The sequence below is a fragment of the Penicillium canescens genome, assembly GCF_028828765.1.
Source record: "Penicillium canescens strain IBT 15451 chromosome Unknown utg000010l_segment0_segment0, whole genome shotgun sequence".
Classification (NCBI taxonomy): domain Eukaryota; kingdom Fungi; phylum Ascomycota; class Eurotiomycetes; order Eurotiales; family Aspergillaceae; genus Penicillium; species Penicillium canescens.
The window spans coordinates 1643923-1671699 of NW_026703972.1; the positions used below are offsets into that span (position 1 = coordinate 1643923).

The following is a 27777-nucleotide window of genomic DNA, read 5'->3' on the forward strand; positions in this document are numbered from 1 at the left end:
AAGATGTTGTCGCTAGTGATCGTGCGTGTAGTAGCATGCAGGCGGTGTCACCTGGAGAAATGCAGACAGAATAGATAATTAGCTGGCTGATCAGACGGTCAAGTGTGCACATTTGTACATGCATATGCACTGAGAAACTCAACGAGAAATATGTACCGGAAGACCATCCGGCAGAGCGTTCTGGGGGTGTGCTTGTTGCTGCTGTTGGCAGAGTTCGAAGTCTGCCTTTGTTGCGTAGCATATGCTGAATAGACTCCTGTAATCCTCGTCGTAGGCGATATTGCTCGCCGTGTGCAACGAAGGGACCATAGGTACTACTGAGAAAACTGGATCGCTGTATTCCGTCTGATATGTGGCAATTTCATTGTGGTTATTCGGGGTAGTATGGTAGAAAGGAGATTGGAAGTAGGCTGATTGCCGGTTAACGTCGCATGGGGACATCGAAGGATAGTAGAGGGCTTGTGGAGAGAATTCCGAAGGCTGGCGAGTGCATTGTTGAGCGAAAATGTTTTGGCGATCATCTGAACTCGTGTAGGACTCGCAGGACAAAGGTCGGTCCGATGAATGCGAGTTGTGAGGCTTGACATCTGCAACAGACTTAGACGTTCGCATCTTTGTTCGAGTTTTGGTCGCAGACAACTTTGTTAAAATTGGCTTTGCGTGTGATTGTTCCGGAGAAGCTGAACACGCAGCTTGTCTCTCCAGATTCTCCAGTCGGTGCTTCAGCTTCCTGCCTGTTGGGTCGCGGCAAGTGAGAAACATATACGAGACTGTCAAGTCAATAACGGGTACCTACGGTAGTTACGCTGAGCTATGCGGTTCTGAACGCGACGGCGCTCTGTGGGATCGGAAATTTTGGACCAGTCTTCATTGGCGTGGGCGTTGGGGCTGCATGTGCTGATATTGCTGTGACCACCAATAGAGCCTGGATGGTTATCGTGCTCAATGGACAAATGCATGGTGGAGACAGATGGAAGGGGGTCGGCCGTATGAGAAGTATAAGAAGGATGAAGAGTACAGAACTGTATACGGGGCCCCGAAACCAGTTTCAGCATTTCACCACTTCATTCTCTTCTCTCTCTTCTTTTTTTTTTTTTTTTTTTTTACCCTCCCTCTTTCGCAAACGTTACTCTGAAACAACGCTCTAGCCTTGTTATGGCCTAGTATATGTAATTACTCGAAATATGCTGTAAAGGGAAAATCACATGATGAGTGGCCCCGTAATTTTCCAGAAATAATCGTACGGTACCCTTTATCCGCATTCAGAGCATTCCTGTTCAGTGGAGGAGTCAACATTCTGGGCAAATATAACGGAGCGGCAATGTATACAGCAAATATATCAAATATGTATAAAGCTTGGAGGTCAGTGTGAATCAAGTGTATGAGATTAAGGCCGTTGTTCCTTCTAAACAGTAGCGGGGTACATTCACGATCCCTTTCGTCATCGAAATCTTCCATCAGTTGAAGACAGTAGCATCATATCGACAAAAAGTAACACAAATGTCTGGGTTTTCCTATTCGTTTGGTCGCTTCTATGCGAAGCGAGGGGCAAATTCCGATACCCCTGATACGCTAATACGCTCAACCATCGATGGCCCGTGGAAAACAATGATACTGGCCCTTGTAGAATTGGTGAGTAACGTGACGCCTGCTGCGGTCATGGTTTCCAAACAGGGCATTTTTGAAACGATCGCCCATCGCTTGATGAGCCGACCGGAGGAGTTCCGGTTTTTGTTGACGGGAAACTAGCCAACAATTGGAGGGACCGAACGATAGAAGCCCGATGCCACAGCCCTCACCTTCCCTCGTGTGGGTTAGGTTCACATCAGTAGTACTAAATTGGGGTTCATGCCAGCCAACACTGACGAGGTAAATGAGTCATACAGGAAATGAGACCCTAATAGAACGACAGAAAAAAGACAAACACCCTACCTTGGCCTGTGGATGCTCCCGAATCTAACTCCTGGCCTAAGCTAACCTATCGACTAGCAGATTATTGACCTTTACGTAGCCGTTGACACGACATCTGACCTTTTTCAAGCGCGGGTGGTGCCGTGCGGTCCGTCCGATGAGCTAAATTGATTCAGTAAAAAGATTTGATTGGACGACATGAACTAATGGATTAGTTGACATGCAAAACTATGAGATTGAGGGCATGTTGAGATAATTGAGATAACCATCGGGAACACCGAGATTTGCGGGTTGAATACCAGTCTCGCTGATACAACCGCTTTTTAGTGATGAGGGTTGATAGTGAATCTCTTTCCAGCCACACCTAACATGACATCCAGCACTTCTTGGACGCTTTTCAAGCCGCCCTCTTTCTTGGTTGGGGCGGGCTGGACCAATTCGTAAACTCCACATTTCACGTCAGTGCAAAACACCTTGAGATCTTGAATAACCCTATGTGAGTATTCGTCATGCAAAAAAAAAAAAAAATACGATGATAGTCATGTATTGTTCATCCTTCGTTTTCTTCCGCGGCGCCTGTCTATGGGCCTGTCTATGGGCCTTTGTGCGAGGATCTGTCGGAGAACGGGGTCGTCTCGGTTCTTGTCGACGTGATGCGCATGGACATGTCTGCACGAATGTGATTGTGAGAATTGGCCCATGTCAAATACAGGAGGCTCGGAAGTGTACTAACCATTGAAGATTGTCGGGTCGCGGGTATTTGTATTGCTGGTCCGGACAGAAAGGGCAGGCGTAGCCCGGGGAGCTGTTGACGAGGCCGTGGCGCACCATTTCGTTTTTGCGTTTGAAGCCTTTTCCGCCGTGGGCGCGCGGACATCCACCTACTGGACAGAAGTACGGGCGGTCTTGGGAGTGCACTCTTGCATGAAGCTACTGTTTCGTTAGGTGGGGGTTTTCATGGAGTTGTTGCTTTGGCTTACTTGAGCAGATACTGAGTTCTGAATGGCTCAGCAGCACACCCGGGAATCGTGCACTGGTGATTACCCACGGATCTCTCGTTAGCTTGTGAAGTGGACAAAGCAAGCGAGACATGGTCTCCCATGCTGGCGCCAGCGTGTTCCGTGCGCATCGAATAACCGGTGGCTGGGATTTTGACAGACCCCGGGGGAGCCTTGTGCTGGTTTCGGACTGGCATCATATCAAACCGGGGGTGTCCACGCCAGAAAGACGTCCGCGAGGCTAGAGGAGAATTGGTGGAGGCATCCTTCATATTCAACGCGGAGATCTGAGAGTAAGGACTTGCGGGAATAGAGCATTTCCCCGGGTACGGCCGGTCAAATGAGGAGCTGTTCCCTGAAGTTGTTGATTCGGGGCATGAGGACAAAGGATAGGGTGATGAGATTGTATTGACTGGCGGCGGGCCGAAATCTGACAATACGCTGAGGGCTTCGCAAATAGACGGTAGGGGCTGGCTGTTGCCGTTGCTCTGTGGGTATTTCGCAAGGATGGTTCCAGGGGGTGGTTGAATAAATTGTAGTGAGGGCAAGGTGCGTCGAGACTTGAGTTCCGAGAAGGTTTCGTTGGAATTATGGAAGCAAGCTGAAACTTTATAGCTTGCGTTACTGAACGCTTGATCGTGGATTCTCGTTGGCGGCAGCTCCATCTTGATATAGCTCTGTATTGGTGCTAATATAGACGTCAATCGGGAAGGTATCGTCTCGATCTTCTCATTTTCTGAGGCTGGGATTGCCTCCCGTTCCTTTGGCCGATGCCCCGGAGAAATAGTTGAAAATGGAGGTGACTTTCTCACATTACTAGTACCGAGGTCAGGCGGTGACTTTTGTTTCTTGCCAGGCAATGGCTCAAGAGCAGAAGCCCTTGCGGTCGCAGCAACCTCGGGCTGGTTCGGTGCTTGAAACCGCATCAGCACTCGGGCGCCCTCGCCGGCTGAGTTTTGTGGTTTCGGCTCGTTGGGCTTATGGTGTGGACCCGCTAATTCGACGTCTATTCCAGGGTCGGACTTCCTGGGGACAAATGATGGTGGTGACGATTTGTCCTCTTCGTAGTTGACATTTGTCGCCTCCATCGGCGGACACCGATTATAGACGTCATCCGAACGATACATAGAGGGCCCATAAACTAAGTGGCAATTTTATGAGCATCTCGCCTTATATCGGAAGTCGATTTTGACAGATTGAGTTGATGATCAAATAATAGATTTTGTTGTGATATGAGGCTGGTGCAGATCAGGCACCAAGCCGAACCATCGGAATTAATCCCGAGATATGTATACGAAGAACCAAGTTGATTTCCAATCAACTTGTTCTTCTCGTTGTATAAATAGTCTCAAGTTTCCCACTGAATAATAGATGAATCAATCTTCCTTTGAAATACAACAGCTTTGGTGATTGTCTGTAAGACGGTTAGAGGGCTTCACGTAATCGTGACACTTCCGGTGGTTGGATTCCCGTCAGGTATACACAGGATATCATGATAACGGCATGCAGCGCGTAGACTAATACAATGCGACTACACGTGGTTCTGCTGCAGAGTGTCGGAGATAGATGTGGGGTTGTGCTTCTATGGCCCAGTGTGGTAGGGGACAACAATACTATTTCGCAGTAGCGGATCTAATGTCGTTTCCTGTTGAACAAAAGGGGGGCGCCCCGTGTCATAGACACGGTCAAACAGCGGTATGAGGTGCAGGACTATTCAGGTGCTCCAACATTTTCATAGGGTGGTGAGTATCACGACTTTTGCGATCTATGCCACAGCCGGCCCCCACATTTATCGAAAATCCAAGGCTTTAGGAGTGGCCAAAGAGACTCAGTCTATCAGTAAAGTAATTAGCATTACACGATCGGTCACACCCAACATCACGATTGCCGCGGCGAAAGCCTTGGCGTTTGAGCTAGCCACGCCATATTCAACCTGCATAGAGTCCCAGCAATCCCAAATTGGAAGCGGGTTAAGCATGCAGGTAAACAAGAACGACGCGTGTGGAGTTACTTTAGATACTCCTTCCTCTTCTTCATAGCCATGATAGCTACCTGGTATGGATCTTTTCATGAAACATTTACCCGATGTATAACGCAATCACGAGCCATTACTGACAAGACTCCCAGACACCATCATTTGTCAGTCGAATTTACGATCTGGTCAATTCTAGGGAACCAAATGTCGGCTTGAATTTGGCTGGAGCTTTTGTCCTTCCTCTGCAGGGGTTTTGGAACGCCATTATTTACACATCCACCGCGCTCCCAATATTGAAGTCCCAGTGGGCTTCCAGGGTCACATCCAAAACACACTGGAGGCCACCTAGAGGAGTTGTTGAAGAGAGTGCTGATATTTCGCTCGAGGCGGGATTTGACGGGAGGTCTAATACAGGCAGCACACTATCTTTAGCGATCTCTCCACCAGTTCAGTTACAAAACTCTGCCAGTTCGAGATATACTGTATATGCAGGACTAGTTATCCACAAGCTGTGTATAGAGACTCATTTTTCTACTACGTACTTACAGTCCTCCGGGTTTCCTACGGGTGAGTAGGCCAACCATTCTGCCTGCAAGCGTGGTGATGTTGCAAACTTGGTAGCAGAAGGCTACATATTACAAAATACCCAGCATGGAATTGCGAAACCAAGCAAGGGAGATGATAGGAAACACTTTGCTGTTTCAACTAAGGCTGGAGGCTACTGTACTAGTTCCATTCACAGCGTAATAGATCTGCCAAAAATTGCTACAGGATGAGTTTTCATAAGACAATTGGTCCTTGTTCGAGTACCAAGAGGTGAAGTTATCCGTGAGAGATATATCCAGCTGCTCCTGCTGTATCAATGTGCGATTGAGTCGAAAATAATTGGCTATAGAGGTTCTTGTCACTTCCATCTATCTCTTATGCCTAAGGGTGACTGAGAATATCTGCGATGATAAGAATAGAGGTGGCTTGGTGAAGGGTGAACGGTTAACTGCAAATGATCGACAAACAGTCAGCAATAAATGGTAAGCAGCAGACGGTTAAGAAAATGTTAAGAACAAGTCAAACTGCAAACAAACGCACTAAGGATTCCTGGGGTCAATAACCGAAAAGCACCCCGTTTGCACATCAGTAGAAGGTCGGTCGTGCAAACACCCAGCCCCCGAAATTTTGGCCTATAATAAATTGGTCAAAACCTGCACGGCACCGTCGCATGCTTTGCCACTTCATATTTGTGCACAGCTAGTATCGTTGATTTGCCCGTGATTAGTATTCCCCCGAGGCCAATTCATGAGAGGTGTTTAAAACGATATCTAATCGGCGGATGACGAGTGGGGATGTTAAGTGGATCCATTCCTGATTTCAATTCCACGCATATCTTACACCTGCTGTCCAGGGTAGCAATTGAGCGGGCGGTGGGATAAAATAGAAATCATCCAGTTACACACTGCTGTGTTGACCAATCTCGTTTTTGCCCATCATCACCGATCAGGAACTGAATATTTCATTGTCTCGTGGTAGCCCCCACAATTGCAAAGATATTTGGGCGTTGAGGAAAGACGAGCAGTTATTATAATATGAATTTACAAGTGCATTGGACTGCATTTAACATGGTGGGGTGCAGTCTCTAAAACGGCCAATAAATTGCGCCTCACTAAGTCCGGCTACCTACCTGTGGCCCAGCTTCATACGTTCTCCATAGAGGGAAAGACACCAGGTTGCCATCATATCCTGCAGGATCGCAGCAGAGGAACCCAGCAAAGGGACTTGTTCACCACCAGCAAGGTTGACCGATTGCAGTCTTAGGGAAATATCATGTTGGGTCATATTTGTTGGCCTCTGCCCAGAACACTCCTCAACCTACGTTGCGTCCTAATGCACACTCTTAAATGCGAGTCCGTATATTACAGGCTCAATATCGTGTCCAAAATGGTCACGATTATTGAGATACGGAATTGTATTATATCGCATTTCGCAGTGTTTCGGGGTATTCTCACTCGCCCCGTGTTTCACCCTCCCGTGTCTCACTCCCTCCTCTGGATTGGTACGATATTTTAGAGGGCAAATGCGCCTCCAATCAACTACATTAACCGAAGACTAACGCCCCCTAGATGTAACCAAAGCCGAAGAAAGCAACGTCGGTCTGTGTAGGTTCTGTCGGAAGTGCAGAATAGGTATAAATTCAATGGTTCCACCTAGGGAGGAGTCCCATTTCTGCCATCATCCTTACCCAGATTCTTTGACGGAGTTTTGAGCCTGTTTCAAATGAAGTTTCTATATTATATTCAAGGACTTGTTCTTTCTGTGGCCTTAGCTGACTATTGCAACTGTGGAACTCAGTCCGCTCTTATGTTTCCAATCCTGAATGGGCACGTGATAAATGATACATATATTTAGTTCCCGTAGACAACTACGTTTTGACGAAGTCAATCGTGCCATCCTCCACAAAAAAGCAGACAGAGTAGAATCAAGAGTCTGTACGACCATCTCTTGCCCTTCGTGAGCATCGCGTTGACTTGGAAAAACGGAAACTTTCATTTGTTTAAATATCGCATGATGACGATACATCGATGCCTTTTGGCCCCAAGCCGTCTCAGGTATAAATGGTACATAAGTGGCTGAAGAAACCGGAAAATCCATGAGCGGGACTGTCATACCTGGCTGGCCAATAATAAGATTGAAAAAAAAACGTATGTAGCTCCGGTGGCAGTGCCCCACTGAGCCTCCGGATCCACTTTTCGGGGCTTGCTCTTTACATGTATTCAGTTCTCATTAACGAACTGGAGCCTTCAGAGCAACGACGGAGCTTCGGACATTAGCCTTGCATTTCACATCCAGGCTGGGACGAAGCACAGGGAAAACAGGTGTTCTACAGACCTGTTTTCGGTATTTTCCGAAGGTACAGAGGATTTCGAAAACAGTTTACCCCCCCCCCCCACACACACGATTTCTTTCCCAGAGACCCCCAAGGACGTCTATTCTGGATCCGCTGCGTTTCAGATTCCCCCGCAGCCAATAATACGGTGTTACGCCTCAAAAAAGGTACCTCAGCTAGCCAAAGTTAGATTAGCGCATTCTGAGTGGGGCGCTGGGAAAGATAGCGTATGTGTTTGGGGGGTAAACTGTTTTCGAAATCCGCTGTAACCAGGCGATAGACACTGACCTTGTTCATCTCTCACCCCCAATTGCTGAAGAGTGAACGATAAATTTCCCTTCGATCCACGATCGCACGACTTGAGGGCTATTCCTCGGCCAAATATAGATCCGTTTGTTTATGGAATCTGACATGGATATGTGAATTGTGCTATGAAACTGAGGCATTTACTTGATATTCGCAGATAACTAACATAGTAACGGGCATATAAAAGGGCACCAACCCTCGATCGAACCGAGAGCTGTATCAGAAGCACTCGAGAGTTGGATCCTCTTTGTGTTTCTCTTCTTTCTCTGTTTTTTTGCGACATTTCCATCCATCTTCTTACCAGTATACTAATATGTGTGGTAGAACCGTTCTGCCTTACTCCTGTGGGATATTACTGACTAGACATAGATACTATTCAAGCCACGGAGCCACGAGAGTGCTCTCAATATCTCAATCATGTTCAAGAGCATCTCAGATCACTTTGGATCCGTCCTCGTTTCCCTGCTAGCTATTCAAGGGCTATGCTCGGCATTTGCTGTCGAAACAAAGGAGACACTAGACCAAAGCAGTGAGAGTGAGCACGGCGAGCTAGCTGTCCGGACAAGCGATCAGTATACAATCGTTCATAAATGGCCCAGTGCAGGCGCTGCTGCGGTCATCGGAGCGAGTGGTGCACTCGGCTCTGTGATTACTGGAGCTGTTGGCAACTACTTTAGTTGGCTTGGTAACCAACCGAACGCGGACAAGATTTGTGGCAAGTCAGCGATAATCTCCGTCACTGAAAATGGAGTTGGGTATAAATATTATGTGTATTCATACACGACAGGGAGCAATTGCGACAGCACTCAGCGAGCAAAGACCATCACCAACGCTCTCTCAGATGCATTCGATGAATTACACTCTGAGGGTGCCTCTGCAGTGTGCATTGATTTTGATCACCGCGGCACATGGCACGGAGTGATTGGTCTCGCCACCGATGCCTCAGGCCACGACCCAAAATCCGCTTGCTCCGACCATCACAAAGGTGCAAAAAGAAGCAACCCTGGGTTTCCTGAGCTCGAGACAAGGAGAACCGCGAAGAGAAATGAGATTGGACTTGTGAAAAGAACTGCAATCTCCGTCTCCGAGAGCAACGAAAAGTCAGGAAGTACCAAGTTCAGTGATCCCAACAAGTCCCAGGCAGTCATCATTGGAATCGCGACCGAGATCTATCAGAAAAGTGCAGCCAAAAGCTGTGATCACGTTACAGGCCGCCTGACGGACGCGAACGGAAAGGACTATAACTATTACTACTACGCCTCAGGGCGCAATTGCGATACTACTGCTGAGATCAAGACAATCGTTTCTGCTATTGACGATGCTTGGGAGGGCCTGGGCAGCATCTCGGCACTCTGCATGACACTGAGCCATGAAGGCACATGGCGGGGCCATCTTGGTGTTTCTGCAATGCAAGCCGATTACCCTGCCCAAAAGTTGTGTTAGATGAAAGGATCACACCAAGATATGTATGTCTGACGAAGTCCAGAGGTGTCTACCAAGGACATTCCACTAACGTAATCCTTGTCAGAGAAAGGAAAGGAAAGGATGTTTCAACGCCATAACACATGTCTGCAATGATACAACATCAGTGCCTTGGTTTACAACAGATCGAATGGGTATCATATTATCTACAGGATGGTGGCGCAGTTAAATGCCCTGACCAGATATCTGAATATGGAATACCAATGACATAAGTTTGTTGACGGGAAAGCGCCGCCCTTTTATGCACTGACCTGGGAAAACTTTCATCCTCCCATAGTGGAAATCCCTCAAATAAAAAGTGAAAGTTCCAGGGGGAAGCTATATTGAAAAGCCGGATGGAAATGACCATTTGTTGTGGTCTTTGGAGGAGGTAGGATATTCTGACTACTAATAATATATCCATAGAAGGGGTTAAACTTAAAGTTATCCAATACTTTCAAGTAGACTAAAAGTCTTCATAGACTATGCCCAATGGATGTATGACTACAGCATGATCTTCGTATCTCGCACTCGATCAAAAGCGGTATACCACGATTCCTTAGTGGTGAATACTTCTTCAAATCCGATAGACCTCGCTCTACCAAGATCGAAAGGGCGATCGAAATCCATCAGGCGTAGACTGCCCATCCGCGACCCAGTGTTGTGCATACTCTTGTAGATGATATCCTCACGAAGGCCCCTCTGACGACAAAGAGCCTGGAGCTCGTCCCGGTGTTGATCAATATACTTAGTGGGGTGTAGGCTTGCATCATCTGGCCCCACGCCCTCCAACCCAAAGTAAGCTGCCAAAATAGGCCAGCGCTCAGACCATGAGACAGGGGTTGCACTGTCAGCGATGTTGAAAGCACGTGCATGGACCTTTTCGCGAGACTGCAAGGAAGAAAATATGCAGAATCGGGCAATGATATCTTGGTTAGAATCTGTGGACAAAAGGCGCCATGTAGTGTCGTTTCCAGGGAATGCAACACGAGCCCCTGCTCCTTCAAGAGCTAGGTAGAGTCCAAGGTAAATACCCATTGTCTGAGCCATGCAGTTAGCATTACCAAAAGGAGCGACCCCGACCTGACACAGTTAGACATTTTCTTAGATCAGTAGGATTGTGACACAACATACAATAACGTCTGGGCGGACTTCACACCATGACCAAGATTTACCAGCAGATAGCTCGTGAAGAAGGTCTACCTCATGATAGTAGAAAAGGTCCTTGGCATACTCTGCTGGGACGCGTGGGAGATCTTCTTTCAGTGGCACCTGTCCCCGGAAAGGGAACTTATCGAGAAGGTAGACACCATATGCCTAATAAGACAAGAGGGAAGGGTCAGTTTCAAGGATGTTTTTTTACAAATTGAATATATGTTCTGCTTCACCTTTGTTCCTGTGATCAAGACCACGAAAGCTAATCTGGAGGAGAGGGTCTCTAGCGATTGAACTGCAGCACGCAGCATCTCCTTGTTAAGACGACATTCCTCGGCGGCATGATCACTGGCTCGATATGCTATCAACCAAAAATGAGCATGCGCCGTAAAGACCAGGAAGAGTGGGTACAATCTTTCGGTTCATTACCAGCATAATATACGTGACTTATTGTCTCCACTGAAAGAACCTTTTGTGAAAGGGTCTTTTGCAAAGTAGTGTCATCGCCGCCCAGGAGATCGATCCCAGAGACGATCTGGGGACGATCATCGCGTGGCCATTCAGCCTCTTCAGAAGTAAAAAGCCGATTAGCAACGGCCGTGATCTTCGAAAATGTGTTGGGCGAGGGATATCCTGAGAGCAGTTGATTCACTAAAGCCCAGCCATTGATCCCAGAGCAGCCAAAAACCACAGCATGATTTCCTGCCTGATCTTGGAACTTCTGGGTCATTGTTAAGTAGGGTTCACCAGCTTGTAAGAATATAATTGCAAGGAATAGAATAACCTAATAAATAAGAAAAGGGGTACAATGAGTGCCAATAAGAGATAGGGGGGATTTTCCGATAGTACACGAAATTGTACAGTGACGCAGCAAAAGTTTAACAACACCCTGGACCCACTCCTATACCGCCTTTTGTTATGGCCTACACCGCCTACCAAAACACGCTAAGCTAGTCTCTCGCATAGCGCATGTCTCGCGTTTTCAGCGCTTTTATACCCCTTTTTACCCCCTTTTGCTCGTCTAAAAGCGCCTGTAGATATGCCTACACGTCTAGAGCTTACCTTGGCCATTTGTGAAAGGATCTGTGAGCTTCATTCGGCCGTTCAGTGGGGTTACAGACGTATCCATAAGTAGGGCTCCGAAAGGAATAAATGAATGCGAATATAGGGCATATTCATATTCGCACCCCGCGAATATGAATAAATGAATATCGTATTCGCGCGAATAAGCGCATTATTCTTACCTCAGTTACCTCAGCCGCCCCCAAAAAGGCGGTGAATTTGGCCATCCACCGCCTGCTGTTTCCAGCGATGCTGACACACCTTTTTTGGGGAACGTCTGAGCTGGGAATTTGGTGGTACCATACAAGTTTCCGGGGTTTTTGCCCGTGTTTATATGGCGAAGTTTCCAGGCGCGTCTTTCAATATTTCCAAGTTTCTCGCGCACCCACGCGAATATTAAGAATCGGGCGACGATGTCTTCTGCATCTTTCTGAGCTGAACCCATTGACACCAAAATTGTATGTATAACTGGAAAGGTGGGTGAGAAATATGTCCTTAAAATACCCGAAGGAACCCTTTCTTAAGCTGTCAAAGCCATTATATGCCCCAAGTATTCCGCCAAAACCTCCATGAAGCATATATTGACATATTTTAATGTATAGTGGCTACATCTGATCCACAATATTAACTCTATCGCGTGAGAATTGACTCCAAACCCGCCTCACGATGCCAGATCGACGCCCATCACGACGGAAGCCTCCTCGGAAATATAACGCGAAACTGAACGACCCCGGAAATGGACAGACACAGTTGGATAACTGGTTGGCCTCTGAGAATAATCGAACTTCTTCAAAGGCTGGAGAGCCTATTGAATTGGGAGTGGAGTACGAGAATGAGGGCGCAACTGTCTTGCTGGAGAAACAACAAGTTGAGAAGAATTCAGTTCTTCAAGCGCAGAAACTGATTCGCGATGCGTCTGAGAAGCGTAAGGATGAACAGGACCAAGCCATCAGACAAGCAATTCGAGAGCTGTATCCCTATTATCCACGTGCGGGTCAGTTGCAAGCATTGAGACAATTGATCTACCTGAGAAAGGACCTTATCCTGATTGCGAAGACGTCATTTGGGAAGAGTATGATATTGCAAGCAGTGTCACTCTTGCTTGATAAGTCTATCACCCTTGTTGTGCTTCCATTGAATCAAATTGGCGTTGAGCAGACCAATTACATCGAGAACATTGGAGGGCGACCTTGTTTCCTAAACAGGGAAACATTCTCATCCGAACTTCTTGACAGGGTACAAGCGGGCAAGTTCACACATGTCCTCGTGAGTCCAGAGCTTGCAATCAGTGACAAGTTCCGTTCAACTGCTATGCATCCAGGTTTCCGAGACCGGCTGGCTCTGGTTGTTGTAGACGAAGCTCATCTTGTGGCTCAATGGGGCAAAGATTTTCGAACGGACTATGCGCGATTGCATCAATTGCGAAGTCTATTCGGCAGTGGCGTCCCCTGGTTTGCATGCTCTGCTACGCTTGATATGAATACATTGCGCGTTGTTATTGAGGGACTTGGGTTTCCAAAGGATGTTGAAATCTTGCGGACATCCGTCAATCGTCCAGAGTTGCTCATTCAAACAGCTTGGATCCCACAAGGCGCGCATAAGAAGGCAACGGCCTTGCGTTTCCTGTTTGACAATGGTCCTTGTCAGCCCATTTTACGACCGTCACGAATCCCAAAGACATTGGTATTCTTTGACTCGAAGAATGATGCATATACTGCCATGGAAAATTGTCGGTATTGGCTGCAGCATAACAAGCAACCAGATGGGGCAAGTGTTCAACATTGCAACTATACCCTCAAAGAGGCAATGGATACGGTGAAGGTCTACCATAGCGACACCGCAAAGGGAGACAAGGAAGCAATGATCAAAGAGCTTCAGAAACCCGGACCGCAATCCAAGCTTCGTGTCCTCATGACCACCGAGGCACTAGCGCTCGGAGTGGACCTCCAGGATATTGATCAAGTTGTCATGTATCGGTTCCCCAAAAACCTACAACCAGCAACGCTCTGGCAACGCGGTGGTCGGGCATCTCGCCTTGGACAGGATGGAAAGATCGTTATTCTCGTTGATCAGTGGATACAGGGGCGTATCAAGAAACGTGCCGTGAAACGCAAGATTCATACAGAAAATGATGATCTAGCGGAAGACAACCCACTGGCCGATTCAGATGATGAAGTCAAAGAAGCAAACCCTGAGAGACCACAGAAAGGTGGACGCTTAAGTCATGAAGAGCGACGTGCTGTGTTGCCTGAATTTTGGTATCTCCTTGCCAATGAGCCTACAGAATGCCTCCGGAAACGGTTCCTGGACTACTTCAATGAACCTGAAGAGTTCAGATGTAATCCTCGGCGTGACCGGTGCTGCAGCAACTGCAATCCTGAGTATCAGCTCAATGATCCAACTCGTTATCTGTATACTGAGCACGGTCCGAGGTCAGGACAGATGGACGAGATAATCATCAACCAGTTAAAATATTGGTCCAAGGAGGTCCTTTCAAGCGCTTTGAACGGAGTGAAGTTCATACCTGATTGCTCAAGCATACTGGCAGAAGAACAATATGTCCATCTTGCGATATATATTGAAAATGCCACCTATTCGGAGCGGGAATATTTCCAGGCAAAGGATCTTCAGACAATATTGGGAATATGGGCTTTGTCGAATCAGCTTGCTGAGGGTCTTGTGGATGTCTTGAAGAATGCATATCAAGCAGCCTTTATGGCCACTATTCAAACCCCTGCAAAGAGGAAGCGTGTGTCGAATGACTCTAGTCAAATGAGTGAATGCAGCAACCTCACATGGTCTTCTGCAGTCACGCCAGAAAGCACCAGTCAACCAACTCCATCTCGGAATATCTCTCCGTGGGTTGATATTAACACGCCATCCCAAGCTTTTATGGACATGCCTCCTCCTTCGGCAACTCCAGTTCCCAAACGCAAGGCCCTCGGTGTGGTATCAGGAAATGGGCGTCGCGTGATGAAGGGTGGAGAAGACCTAGGTTCTAAGGTCTGGTAGAGAATGATGAACAATCCATCTGATGCATTCCATCAATGTGTGTCAGTCACCTTATAATATAGCGTGGGAGTATTATCAATGGAATGAAGAGAAGTATAGCTAAAGCTGTCCCGGCAGCAACCTGCTATTCAGTGTCATGTGTCATTCTCTTCAATCTCATCTAGAACAGCAATAGGAGTCGATGTCATCTTGCTAAAATCAACTTCTTGTGCCCACTGTCCGTTGACGACGAGGCTATTGAAGTTCTGTACGGCTTTGAAGAGCTTTTCGCCAATTGTTTCTGTGAGTATATCACATGGTTGAAAGCCTCTTGTCCGACCATTTGGTTGCTTTTGGATGCACTTCGAGATCTGATAAGCTAGATGACGAACATCCTGGCTAGCATCCTTATTTTGGTGTCGCCCATTGCTATATTCTCCAAAGGTAGCCTCCAGAAGCTCCTTTAGATCAGTACAGTAGCTGGCTGTGAGAGCAGTTCGACGGAACATGGTAGTGATGTCCAGATTTGAGGTCCGTCGAGTCGACATGAGTGTCTTCATATGAAGATTGAAGAACTCATTCAGTCGATCAATTTCGAACCAACCGTCCTCCGCACCCCGTAGATTCACAAGTCCGTTGGCAAGAATGGCAGTCTGCAGCTCGGGATCAGCTACTTTGGTTTGAGTGAGCCATGTCATATACAAGGAGAGGAAAGAATATCGGGTTTTCTTTGTGCCAGGGAAGAGGAGACAACATTGTGCAAAGATCCGCTGGATAATTCCAATGTCACCAAGTTTGATGGCAAGCTTCAAGGACTTGTAAGTCTCCATCTGCTGAAGGAATTTCGCATGTGCTGAGAACTCATAGTCGACTGGTTCTCCTTCTCGTTCACGAACCTTAGACTGCTGCTCTTTAAAATGGAACAGAGACTGGCGTATCTGATCCACAACGTCCAGGAATTGACCCCTTCCGAGGCTTTGAATCCAATCATCCACATCTTTAGCATCCGCGAAATTGACTGTTAATGGGACAAACTGATAGAACATGGCCGTGACGCGAGCGTCAAATGAGCGAGTAGCCACCTCTTCTTTATGGTGGAATGGACTTTTGTGTCCCTGTACGCAACCGAGACAGACCTTATTATGATGGATCGTCGATTCAACGGTAGGGTGGTCTGTCCCAGCATAGAGCTCAAAGATCATATCCAAGTAGTTCATACGCCAGTGGAACAGTCCGGGGATTGGCAATATCCAGCTGAAACGATCGAAAAGACGAGAAGCCTCCGCACGTTCTTTTTTGACGGCACGAAGGAGTGACACTGTTTTCTGATCTCCATAAACCAGTTGTAAAAGCCCATCAAGGTCTGTATCATCATCATCCCCCAGTTGCTCCAGAAAGACATTCTGAATGACCTTGTATGTCCCCTCTGTCGTGCCTTCGTTGTATAACATTGGCCCAAGGCTGTAGTGAATTGTCTTCTGCGCTTGCAGTCGTTTAACTGCTGGGAATTCAGGCCAGTCAATAAGATGGGCTCGCGGTTTCATCTGGCCTGGTTTGACGCACGCTTCCGCAGTAAATAGTTTCTCTACTGCCTCCCGATGAGTATAGCGAATGGCCTCTGCAATCCAATGGCGCTGACATTGATGGAAGATCTCATCATCCTGATTGCCTGGTGCCATGTAGATATCATGAGGACTCAGTGTAACCTCTGGATGGAACATAGATCGGAGAAGCCCTCCTGCAGGGATGGACTGACCGATACAAAGCTTGCCAGTGGTGGCGGAGATATGCTCTGATGGATCACGAATAGTTTGATGTCGAACAGTCTGGCTGTAGTCAAAGTTATCCCATGCCACAATGAGATTCCTGCGAGAAGCCTGGGCATTCTGTTTCAATTGTTTCTGTACACATCTTGGGGTAAGAAGTCAGCCAGAACATGTTATTCTCCGGTAAATGCGGTTATAGTACCTGTCCTAGTTCTGCAAGTTCCTTCCGTCTGTCCATGATAGTCTGGTATGCTGAGTTTATCCCCAGGCCAGCCAGAAAGCTAATCACACGTCGCTTGACACCCATTGCATGTAAATACAAGCCGATCAACATCGGGAAGTTGTTGCTTTTCCGTGGTGCAAAAGCGCAAGCCAGAATTGAACAGACCATCACAATGCTGCCCTGGTGGATCTTGGGTGTATCGCGATGGTTTCCTGGAGGTGTCATGATGCTAACGAGCAGTCCACAGAGCTCTGGAGCTTTCCTCTGCATCTGCGTAGCCAAGCTAGAGATGTCCATATCTTTAGGGTCCACATTGGACTGGAACTCGCCGAGTATATCTCCGTTAATCAGCCCTCGAATCTCGGTCTGTATCCGAGACACGAGATCGGATGCACCAGTGGCATATATGTCTTTTGAGACACTACCTAGCCGCTCAATAATTTCAGGTTGCCCATATATAGCGTCAGACAATTTCTGTGCTCGATACGATGTCGAATATCCATTTTTTTTGACTGGTTGTGCATGCACCATGTGGTAAAGAAGATCCTTGATTGTCCACCGGTGCTTATCATTAAGCTCAGCCAGTACCATATCGACACGTTCGCGTGGCTGCAATCCTGAGATATAACGAGATCGCTGAGTAGACGCAGGTGGTTCTTGTAATGGTGAACTGGAAGAAGGCCACTCGAGGGAGGATTGTCGAGCACGCTTTCGCGATCTAGAGATCATATTGGGCAAATCCGGTGATGCCATTCTTTCTAACAATGTCAGAAATACTCTCAGAGAGCTTGAGAAAACACACCTTGACCAAATGGTGGGGTTGCTGGCGAGAACCGGAAACTTGTATGTACGGAAGGGGTTCCCGGCTCAGACCACGGGCTGATGAAGCAACCCAATCGGGTTAGCGTGGCAGAATCGGCAGAATTCTGTCTCATCATTGGCTGTGGTCTGAGGGAACTGAGGTAACATTATTCATATTCGCATTCATATTATTCATATCATGCATTTTGCGCGCATTAATGGATCTTCCGTTTCCCCGGTTTTTGTATTACAGAAAAACACGTTTCCACTAGCCAACTTGTATTTCAAGTGCGATCACGGCCTCGGTCAAGCATAGTAGAAAATATTTCCCATGCAATCCATGTTCTGAAGTATATACCCTATATTGTAGGGCTCGGTAAGCTCTATATATTCTGCGTCATTATTTTTCGTGATTTTTTATAGGTAAATGTCTAGTTTTGGTGACCAACGGTTGCTACAGAAAGTCGAGCGAAATTATATATATCTACAAGTCGTCTTTCCACATCTTTGCTGCTCTAGTTAAATCGACTACCATAACTTCTCTTGTTCCCACTCGATCTACTCCAAAGTTTAGATTTATTATAACCATGACTATTGGCACGTAAAAACGCGTTTATCATGCCACCTTAACTCACTTCTCATGCAGGTTACAGATTGTTTACCATGAGAGTCGCGAGTGAGAAACCGCCGCGTGTAAAGAAAAGACCTATCAACTTTCCACTTTACTGGGATTCGCATCAGGCGAAAGCATAGCTAGTGTTTCCCCATCATTGTTTCATTCTCACCGTTCATTTCCGACCCGCCATGCTATCAAGTATTGTCGAGTGATACTAAAGGTGTGCCCCGCCTCGCTCCCAGGTACCACTTGGACTACTAACACTGAGCAAATACAGAATGGCATCCTCACCTAACCCATTTGTGCGAAAGACGCGTGGTCTTCCGCGTCGCGACTACAATGCTCTGAACAATGGCACACCCTCCCTACTCCCTGAGCCATGGGAAGGAAATATTCGTGAAATAGAGAGCCCCTGCTCACCAGCACCATCCGAGTTTACAGAAGGCGAAGAGACGTCCCCATCCGTGCTGTCCTTACCCATTCCCAGGTCTTCGCCCGCACCGCTAGATCCCACGCTATCAGGGTTGACTAGCAGTCAGAGTAGCCCACCGACTTACAAGAGACGAAAAGCCAAGTCATATTCTAGCTGGACCCTCGAGCATTTCTGGATCACAGAGCTAGACAACACCTGGCGTCGAAAGGGTGGGCCACCAAAGAAGGATCGGCTCTTAGTCTGTAGGCAGTGCAGTTGGTCATCCAGGGATTCGGCACGCTATGGCTCCACTTCGAATTTGTTGGCCCATCTCCAGGCTAAGCACCGCATCAGTTCCGGATCAGACATCACGTCATCGTCAACTATCGGAACGACCCTGGACAGTTTTTTGACACCTGCAAAAGAAAGGGCGGGCCTTGAACAAATGCTGATACAATGGGTTGTCCAAACGAGACAGCCGTTTACGGTAGTGGAGCATCCGGCATTTAGGGCACTTTTTGAAGCGACAGGGGCTATATTACCCATCAAGACGGCCGACACTCTCTTCAACAGGATCAAGGAGGAATTTCGCAAAAACCGGACTTGCGTGAAAGAAGAATTAGCCAGTAGTAGTCGCACGCTTGCGCTGTCTCTTGATGTTTGGACATCGGAGAATCAGATAGCGATCATGGGCATCATTGGCCATTGGATCTCACCCGAGTTTGAGAAGCGGGAAGAGCTTCTGGAGTTTACTGACATATGTGGACCGCACTCTGGGGAGAACCTTGCGGAAATTGTGATTAGAATGCTCGAGGAACTAGACGTCGCGCCAAAGCTCCTCACAATTACGGGGGATAATGCTGCCAACAATGGAACTCTCTGCGACAGTCTTCACGCCGAGCTTCTCAAGAACTATGACGATAAAGACGACCAATTTCGCATCAGACCTCTTATGCGGTTTCGTGGACGGCAGAGCTTCATTCCTTGCCTTGCCCACGTCATAAATCTCATTTGCAGGGACGTACTTGCTTCCCTGAGGGCCGGCTCAGCTCGAGAGGCGAAGGTTATACTGGACGACATGGCCACACAAAGTAGCCCAACATTCACCTCTGCCCACAGCACGAAGGGAGCAATCATGAAGATCCGGCTGCTGACCCTATGGGTTGCCCGCAGTCCACAGCGCCGCCAAAATTGGAAAGATGTGTCACCAGCCAAGCAAGTGGGCTACGATGTTGACACTCGATGGAACTCAACCTATATCATGATAGCGGACGCCCTTCGGCTACAGAAGGAACTTGGACAATTTGTTCGGATGCATCCAGAAGTTCACGCCCTTCAACTAAACGAGAACGAATGGTCGATTCTTCAACAAGTAGCGAAGGTTCTTAAGCCATTCTGGGATCACACCAACTCCGTATCAAAATCTTGTCCCACGATTGTTGAGAGCTTGCCTATCTATTGGAGTCTAGACGACCTCCTTGACGAGGTTCAAAAAGCCGAAGGTGATTTTGAAGGTGTGGATACTGAGATCCGGGATGCGGTGGAAAGAGGAATCCAAAAGATGAACAAGTTTGCGAGGAAGATGGACACCAATCTTCTTTACTACGTGGCTTCCGTCCTAGACCCGCGTATTAAATCGTCTTTGATTGGATCGCAGATGAGCGAGCAAGATGCGGGACTGATCATCTCTCAAGTGCGGGAGTTCCTAAAGAGGGAGTATCCGCAGGAGTTGTCCATGTCGTGTGTAGTGGATCGCCCGCCGGGAATGTCAGAGACTATGTGGAGGACGCTGCGAAAAGTACAGCCATCACAGCGGACGCTTCTTTCAGACATTGATAGATATCTAGACGCGCCACCGGTGAGTTGGTCCCACCATATGATTGACGATGCAGACGAGGAATGGGTTCTCAAATGGTGGAAGGCAAATGTATTTAGCTTTCCACTCATGGCAAAGGCAGCCCGAGATTTCCTGCCAATTCCATCAGCGGAGGTAGGGATTGAACGCGAGTTCAGCAATGCCAGGGATGTATTGGGGCTCAGGAGACACTGTCTAAATGCGGAGACTATGCGGTGGCTTATGCTACTGAAGGGACAGTATCAAAAATAGCGTTCCAAAAAAGTGATTGTGATAATATTAAGATTTATGGGAATGTAATATCTTAGAGATGGTGAACGCATTTGTTACAGAGTCTTAGGCACATGAAAATGGGTTCCTGTATTGAGACGTAACAACATGAACGGTAATGTATGCTCTCTCAGTATATGAATAAATATGATCATTCATGAATATTCATGAATAATGCAATATGAATAAGTCTCTTATTCATATTCATATTATGCAATTCATATTATTCATATTCGCAAATATTCATGAATATTCATGAATGATCATATTCCTTTCGGAGCCCTATCCATAAGAGATATCCATGGACCTCGATATCTGTAATACGTTATACGATCAAAAAAAGCAAGAAAGGCAAGCCAGCGTTTCAAAACCTCGATCCTGTCGGCCTAAAGAGCTTAATGAAGCTGATAAAGTACGTCTTATAGACGCAATTTACGAGAACCCCGAGTCACCCGTCAGGATCTTCTTGCTGAGGTCTGTTATAAAGTCGAAATAGACTCGATCCGACGTCTCTTAAACGCTGAGTATCTCCGGAAATGGCGCTGTAGCTGGAGATCCTATTTGACCGAGGAACATGCTCTTAAACGGCTTCGGTAGGCTACTAAATATCAACAGTTTACGCCCAACGAATGGGCTCGAGTCTTTTGGTTCAATGAATGTACGGTTAAATGAGGCATTGGAGTACGCCGTGAATGGACTTTTACTCGGCTGAAAGATCAGCTGCGTCTCGGGCAAGTTCAAGGTCTTCCACGAAGAGGGAAGCAAGCTAAGCAGATGTTTTGGGCTGCTTCCTCTGGCGCTACATGTCGTACCGGCCCTTGTTCCTCTCTTCGGAGATCCGGATTCTGAGCACGGAGGTGTGAATAGTGTCGTGATCCGGGATTTATACCGCCGAATCCTTCCTACCTTACTTGCGAACGAGGGCTGCTTTTTTCAACATGATAACGCGCCAACGCATACAGCGTACGTCGTCCGAGACGTACTACGAGATTTAGAGACCGAGATTATGGAATGGCCTCCGCATTCGCCTGACTTAAACCCAATTGGAAAACTATGGGCGTTAATGAGAGCTAAGATATATGAGCTTCGGCCTGGTTTTATTAGTATGAAGAATAATGAGCAGACTAATGCTATACTAGTAGCTACGGCACAGCTTGCATGGAAACAATTAGATCTAGGTCATTCACAGCATCTCTCTGAGTCGATGCCGCACCGAGTACAAGCTATTATTGATAGCCAGGGATGGTATGCGCAGTACTAATGAAATGATATTGAGGTTTTAAATTCGGCAGAATATCACTAATAATGGGCGGGTCCAAGGGTGTTATTGAAACTTTTGCAGCGTAGCTGTACATTATCTAGCTTTAAAATGGAGTTGGGCAACACATTAATGTCTACCACTTCATAGGCTAGTTCTGGAACCAGACAAATTTCCGGATGGAGGAATCGGTGCCGAGGTGCGTCTCAGGTATGGTGAAAGTTAGAAAAGGCCCCACAGAAAAGTAGACTGGGGGCGGCTCAGACAAGGCAAAAACAAGGCTCCTGTGGCGCGGGGACTACTAGCATTGGCAGTCGAGGTTCGATGGGGTCCGGCACCTTCTACATCAAACAACCAGGCGGAAGGAAAAATGGAGCTGGAGGGGAGGCAGCGTTCAAATAATGTGAACAAGCCCGAGTGGGGACTTGGTTGGGCAAGGATCATATTTCCACTGCTTAGTGTCTTAGCGTTGCTTAGGCTAAGACGCTAAGCATTGGAAGGGCCCGAGCACTATGGACACTCGATCGGCCGGGACATCGGGAATTGCACCTCAAATGCTGACCAATAAGGATTCTCCCAACTTCCTCCACTTTTTAAAACCAATTGATTGTCTCCGGGAACGAAAACAGATTGTTCGCTCTTCAGAGTTGTGTGTCCATGCAGAATTACCTTGTCCCTTGGGAATGGTGGCGCAGGCCTTTTTGTACGCTTTTTCGTGAGAATCTGGTATTTGTCTCGGATCGACCTCGATGATGTCTTTCGTGCGATAGGCTGGGTATGTCAGATCACTGTCGATGCCGCTGCTTATTTCTCGTGGCTAATGAACATTTCCAACAAGATATTTGCATTTGTCGAATGTCTAGTGTGCATTTTGAGTATGCTCCGGAATCTTTCATATCATTGAATGTCAGATACTAACCGTCAATTGCGCTGCAGTGACACGATACGGCTACGGCACACATATTGATGCTATCCACGTCGAGAACTACAAATGTTTCTTAAGGTAAGATTCACTATCCTGTGCGCACCACGGTAGATGACCGCTTGATATTAACTGGTCTGTAACCATTTGCAGCTTGACTTTGTCACCGAAATCAGCTATCTGCTCTCCCTCGGAGCCACCAAGATCTTATTCTGCCTTTTCTACCTGAAGATCTTCCAGGCCACTGGTTCAAATTAATGTGCTATAGCTTGATGGGATTATTGATTGCCGAGACTATTGAAGAAACCTTTGTCGTGATCTTTCAATGCTGGCCCATCCGCAAAGCGTGGGACGCCGTCGGCACCGGGGAGGGCAAATGTCTGTCTCTCTTTGGATTCTATTATATTTCGTTTGGAATTCGATTAGCGACGGATATTGCGCTTGTTACACTCCCTATCCCTTACCTGATTCGCCTGCAGATGACCATAGGCAAATGAGCGGGCCTGATTTTCATGTTTGCGCTCGGTATTCTGTGGGTGTCCCCTGGAGGGTTCCAATATTGGACATCACTAACGCTCATCTCTAGGGTGGTAGCCACCAGTATCATCCGCGCTACCAGGTATATCTCAACAACTTCTCCGCCGATCATACATGTAAGTCTGCCTTTATCCGTCACCATATCTGCCCCAGGATTGCCTTTGACTGTTTCCATAGGAGAGCTCGTGAGCCCGCTGAACTGGTCGTCCGTTGAGCTTGGAGTCGCCCTCTTCGTCGCATGTTTGCCCTCCTTAAAAGCTCTGGTCACCTTGCTATTCCCCTCACTGCGTCGGTTTCTCGGTCTATCCAGCAGCGTACGGATGATCCTCGATCTTGGGGCAGGGCCAGACGATCCCACATCGGCCAAACAAAATTGGGCAGCACCACCACCCACACTCAAACTGAGGTCGAAGCGAGCCGAGATGGCTCCAAGGGACGCATTATATCCTCTCAATCTCCAGTGGGGATTCAGGTCACCACGGACGTGAGCGTAGATCGATCATCGGAACGGCCGCCCCAACAGCAGTGGCCACTCGATGACTGAAGCGGATTGGCCTGTGGTTTTGTCGTGGACCCGGAAGAACAGAAAAAGGGGTCATCTTCGTACTTTGTAACGTCGCCCCCTTCTCCCTGGATTGTACGGTATTTCCAGTAATTTGTCTCATAATCGAATCCAACGATCTGATAGACTCGCAATTGGAGATTTTGGAATTGATAGTACAAGGCTCTCCACGACCAGCATAGAAATGATGACATGGCCGCAATCAGTATGATAGATATCTCGGTCATGTCGGACACAAGTTCAATTTGAAGTTGTCCCAGATCACACGTCGGTCTTTTCCCCTTTCTAGCTAGACTCGGCATCAAATATGGCGCAGGATCTCGGTCTGTAGATCTGTAGATTAGCATGCTCGTCTGTACGGGCCCCAAGTTCCTTCGTGGTCCGGCCTCTCAACTGGGTTCGCTTTCCCGTGAACCCACCTTAAAGCCGAACTTAATATCTCGCATAAGACTGATCTAAACTGTGAAGCCGGAAGGAGGAGCGTAAAGTAAACTAATTCATGCTGCCCCACCTAGGTCCATGTTCGCTTGCCGGACTCCAACCAATACGTCAACCGTGCGCTACCGACCGGGAGGGGCCACCCATTAGCTCTCAGCTCGGGGCGGGATTGTCTAGCGCCATACATGTAGGGAGCCAGCAAGAGATAGAAGCAATTCAGTCGGATCTTTGCATAACTAAACCACAAGTCCTCAAGCATGCAGGGGTCTTTCCGCTGATTCAAGTGTGGACCTGATTGGCAGGATAGACAAGCATGGAATCGTATGTAGAAGAAATAGATCGAGGGCATGAACATCATCCCATCAATCCTTCCAGCGTGCTCAGGCAACATCCGGACGAGTAGCTGGTGACTGTGATTACGACCAATCGTTGTCTTGCTCTTGGAAGTGTGAGCCAGGTAAATTAATCCACCCAGGGTGCCCCTTTGCGTTCGGAATAATCGGTTCGCGCCTGAGTTAGCTCGCCCGCCCCCTTAATTTCATATTCAGAAGGCTATTGAGGCGACTAAAAGAGTGTGGCCAGGCCAGTACTACTACATCAGCCCCCACCCCCTTGCGAGTTCTCAAAGGGCTCTTGGCTCGGTAGTTGTTCGCGCCACAACTTCTGATAGTTAAGAGACTGGCGAAATAGGCGTCCGGCGATTTACTCAAATACAGAACCCCATGTGGTCCGGCGTGTTAAGTGACTGGGAATGTTTAGGACAGCCTAGTCATTCTTCAATAATTAATGAGCTCTGTGTATCTGGCCAAGCAGCTTGTCAAGCCACTAGTTGCACCAGAGTCATCAAGAACCCACAAACAACGCGCTGCTCCGGATGCGGGTAGACATCCTCCCACTAATTTGGCCGGGTGGTCGGACATTCCAGAACGCCACCAGAAGTCCCGAGACATCGCACCGCCGAGTTTCCGAGTCTTCTTCTCCCCCGTTGATTCTTCCTTTTCCTTATTGCTAGCTCTGGGATCGCCACTTATTTCCAATTGTTCGCATTTGGGATAAATTTCATCATCTGGCGCACCACGCAACAAGTGCAATCAAGATGGTGAACACCAAGTATAATGTTGATGCTGAGGCTTTGTATGTTCCCCCAAGCCCCGCCAGGGACGTCAATCAGCAGGCAGTGGACCTGGATGAGCTCCCAAATGGATACTATCGCAGCAAGAACTTCATCGGATCACTGATTGCAACCTGTCTTATGGCGATCAGTTTGTACCTGGGCTATGTGTTGCCTGTAAGCCCTCCAGACTTCCATGCATTAAATATGATTGAAAAAGAAAAGAAAGGAAAAAGAAAGACTAACACCCACCTAGGTAAACAGCTTAGCTGCCATCAATGCGGATTTGGGACCCGACCCCAACTATAGCATGATTTCAACTGTTTTCACATTGATCTCCGGTGTAAGGATCGCCTTATACCTGAAAATTGCATAGTTGACACGGTGTTCATTGTTCGGTCATTAGGTCGCCATTCTTCTGGTCGGACGTCTTGGTGATATTTTCGGCCGTCGCTACTTCTTGATCGGGGGCCAGCTGCTAGGTCTGATCGGTGCCATTGTCTGTGCAACGGCCAAGAATGTCCCTACTGTAATTGGTGGCAGTGCCCTTTGTGGCCTGGCCGCATCGGTGCAATTGACTTTCACATTTGTGATCGCTGAGTTAGTCCCCAACAAGCTGCGACCCATGATCAATGGCGGTATCTTTGTGACCACAATCCCTTTCGCTGGATTCGGTGGCCTCATTGCCAAACTGTTCACCCAGAACACCGAGAAGTCATGGCGTTGGAATTACTACATCAATATGATTACCTGTGGTCTCTCAATCATCTTGTATGTGTGCTGCTACTATCCGCCAGGATGGGAAATCAAGCACAAGGGCCAGAGCAGACTCGAGGGGTTAAAAAAGTTTGATTATATTGGCTTCGTCCTCTATGCGGGGGGATTGGTCCTGATGCTCCTTGGTCTTTGTAAGTTCATCTGGAATATGCCCTCGCGAGCCAAATACTGACCGTTGGTGATTGTAGCCTGGGGTGGTTCATCCTATACATGGAGCTCAAGTCATGTGATTGCCGTTCTTGTGGTCGGCTTCGTCTCGCTGATTGCGTTCGTTGCCTATGGTACGGTAGCTCCTGTCAAATGATCCCCGACTCCCCTTTTCCTAATTCACCCTCTAGAGATCGCTGTTCCCCTGGAGCAGCCGCTCCTGCCCTTGTATCTGCTCAAGAATCGCGGCTACACCGCGACTGTTTGCTCTGCCCTGGTTGGCAATATGGTTTACTTCTCTATGAGGTATGCAGACTGATAATTACGAGACTGAAAAACGCAAAACACTAACAACCTCTGACAGTCTGTTGTGGCCGGAAGCCATTGCCTACTTGTTTACTACTGACTCGATCACGGCTGGTTGGCTTGCGGTGACTACCGTACTTCTTATATGAAAAGCGTTACTTGTCTAATATTTTATAGTGCTCTACGGGCCTGGGGGTCATTGTGGGAGAAATTGTTGCGGGTGCTCTCATGAAGCGTCTTGGCTACTCCAAATACCAGCTCATTGCGTCGACAATCTTGATCACTACTTTCTCGGGCGCCCTTGCTGCTATCAATCAAGATAGACAGGCTTATGGCCTCGCGGTAAGTGATGATTCATTACGTTCAGCTCCGAATAGAGATTTCTGACATGTTCCCTATCGTCTAGTTCACTGCGATCGGTGGTTTTGCTGTTGGGTATCTCGAGCTCATTACTCTCATCATGTGCCCTCTGTACTGCGAGCCGGAGGATATTGGTCTTGCAAGTGGCTTTCTTGGGTCGGCGAAACAAGTGGCAGGAACAATTGCCAGTAAGTGGATGCATTTGAGACTGTTCTATATCCAGAGGCATGGTCGACTAATCTCTCACAGCCGTTATCTATATTGCTATCCTCAACAGCCGTGTGTCTGCCGTCCTCCCTCGTGATGTCTCTGCAGCTGCAGTGAAGGCCGGCCTTGCGAAATCATCTGTCACCTATCTCCTTGAGGCTGTCTCTGCCGGTACGACTACGGCGCTGCAAGCTATTCCTGGTATGACCGATTCTATCTTGGCTGCCGTCGGCGATGCCGAGAAGACCGCATATTCTCAGTCCTTCCGCACAGTATTCCTCGTAAGTATCGCATTTGGCGGCCTTGCTATAATTGCTGCAGTGGTTTCCGTTCCGATCGATGATAAGCTCAACAATGTCGTTGCGGCAAAGCTTTCGGGTACTGGTGCAAGCCGGGCGGAGTTGCAGACAAACGAGGAGAAAAATTAATGCCAGTTACTCACGCCTGCAGCGATATCACAAATACTCATTTT

The 27777-nt window shown here is 47.7% G+C and overlaps 5 protein-coding genes across 5 annotated transcripts; 2 read left to right on the plus strand and 3 right to left on the minus strand.

The window, feature by feature from the left end:
- Positions 1-138: 138 nt before the first annotated feature.
- N7446_012334 (bZIP transcription factor) lies at positions 139-959 on the minus strand (the record flags this gene model as incomplete). Its single annotated transcript, XM_058521076.1, has 2 exons — positions 139-734; positions 797-959. 2 exons carry the CDS (start codon positions 957-959, stop codon positions 139-141), a joined length of 759 nt encoding a protein of 252 aa, XP_058366442.1.
- Positions 960-2449: 1490 nt separating this feature from the next.
- On the minus strand, positions 2450-4036 carry N7446_012335 (uncharacterized protein; the record flags this gene model as incomplete). The annotated part of the gene is made up of 3 exons (XM_058521077.1): positions 2450-2580; positions 2622-2830; positions 2892-4036. The coding sequence occupies 3 exons, from the start codon at positions 4034-4036 to the stop codon at positions 2504-2506; spliced, it is 1431 nt and encodes a 476-aa protein (XP_058366443.1). The 3' UTR covers positions 2450-2503.
- A 4449-nt stretch (positions 4037-8485) lies between these two features.
- Positions 8486-9511, plus strand: N7446_012336 (uncharacterized protein; the record flags this gene model as incomplete). Its single annotated transcript, XM_058521078.1, has 1 exon — positions 8486-9511. The coding sequence occupies one exon, from the start codon at positions 8486-8488 to the stop codon at positions 9509-9511; it is 1026 nt and encodes a 341-aa protein (XP_058366444.1).
- Positions 9512-10033: 522 nt separating this feature from the next.
- N7446_012337 (SDR family oxidoreductase) lies at positions 10034-11414 on the minus strand (the record flags this gene model as incomplete). The annotated part of the gene is made up of 4 exons (XM_058521079.1): positions 10034-10612; positions 10664-10846; positions 10918-11045; positions 11114-11414. 4 exons carry the CDS (start codon positions 11412-11414, stop codon positions 10034-10036), a joined length of 1191 nt encoding a protein of 396 aa, XP_058366445.1.
- Positions 11415-25493: 14079 nt separating this feature from the next.
- N7446_012338 (trichothecene efflux pump) lies at positions 25494-27733 on the plus strand (the record flags this gene model as incomplete). Its single annotated transcript, XM_058521080.1, has 9 exons — positions 25494-25685; positions 25765-25851; positions 25915-26416; positions 26474-26566; positions 26624-26738; positions 26797-26863; positions 26916-27080; positions 27145-27286; positions 27348-27733. The coding sequence occupies 9 exons, from the start codon at positions 25494-25496 to the stop codon at positions 27731-27733; spliced, it is 1749 nt and encodes a 582-aa protein (XP_058366446.1).
- Positions 27734-27777: the final 44 nt, after the last annotated feature.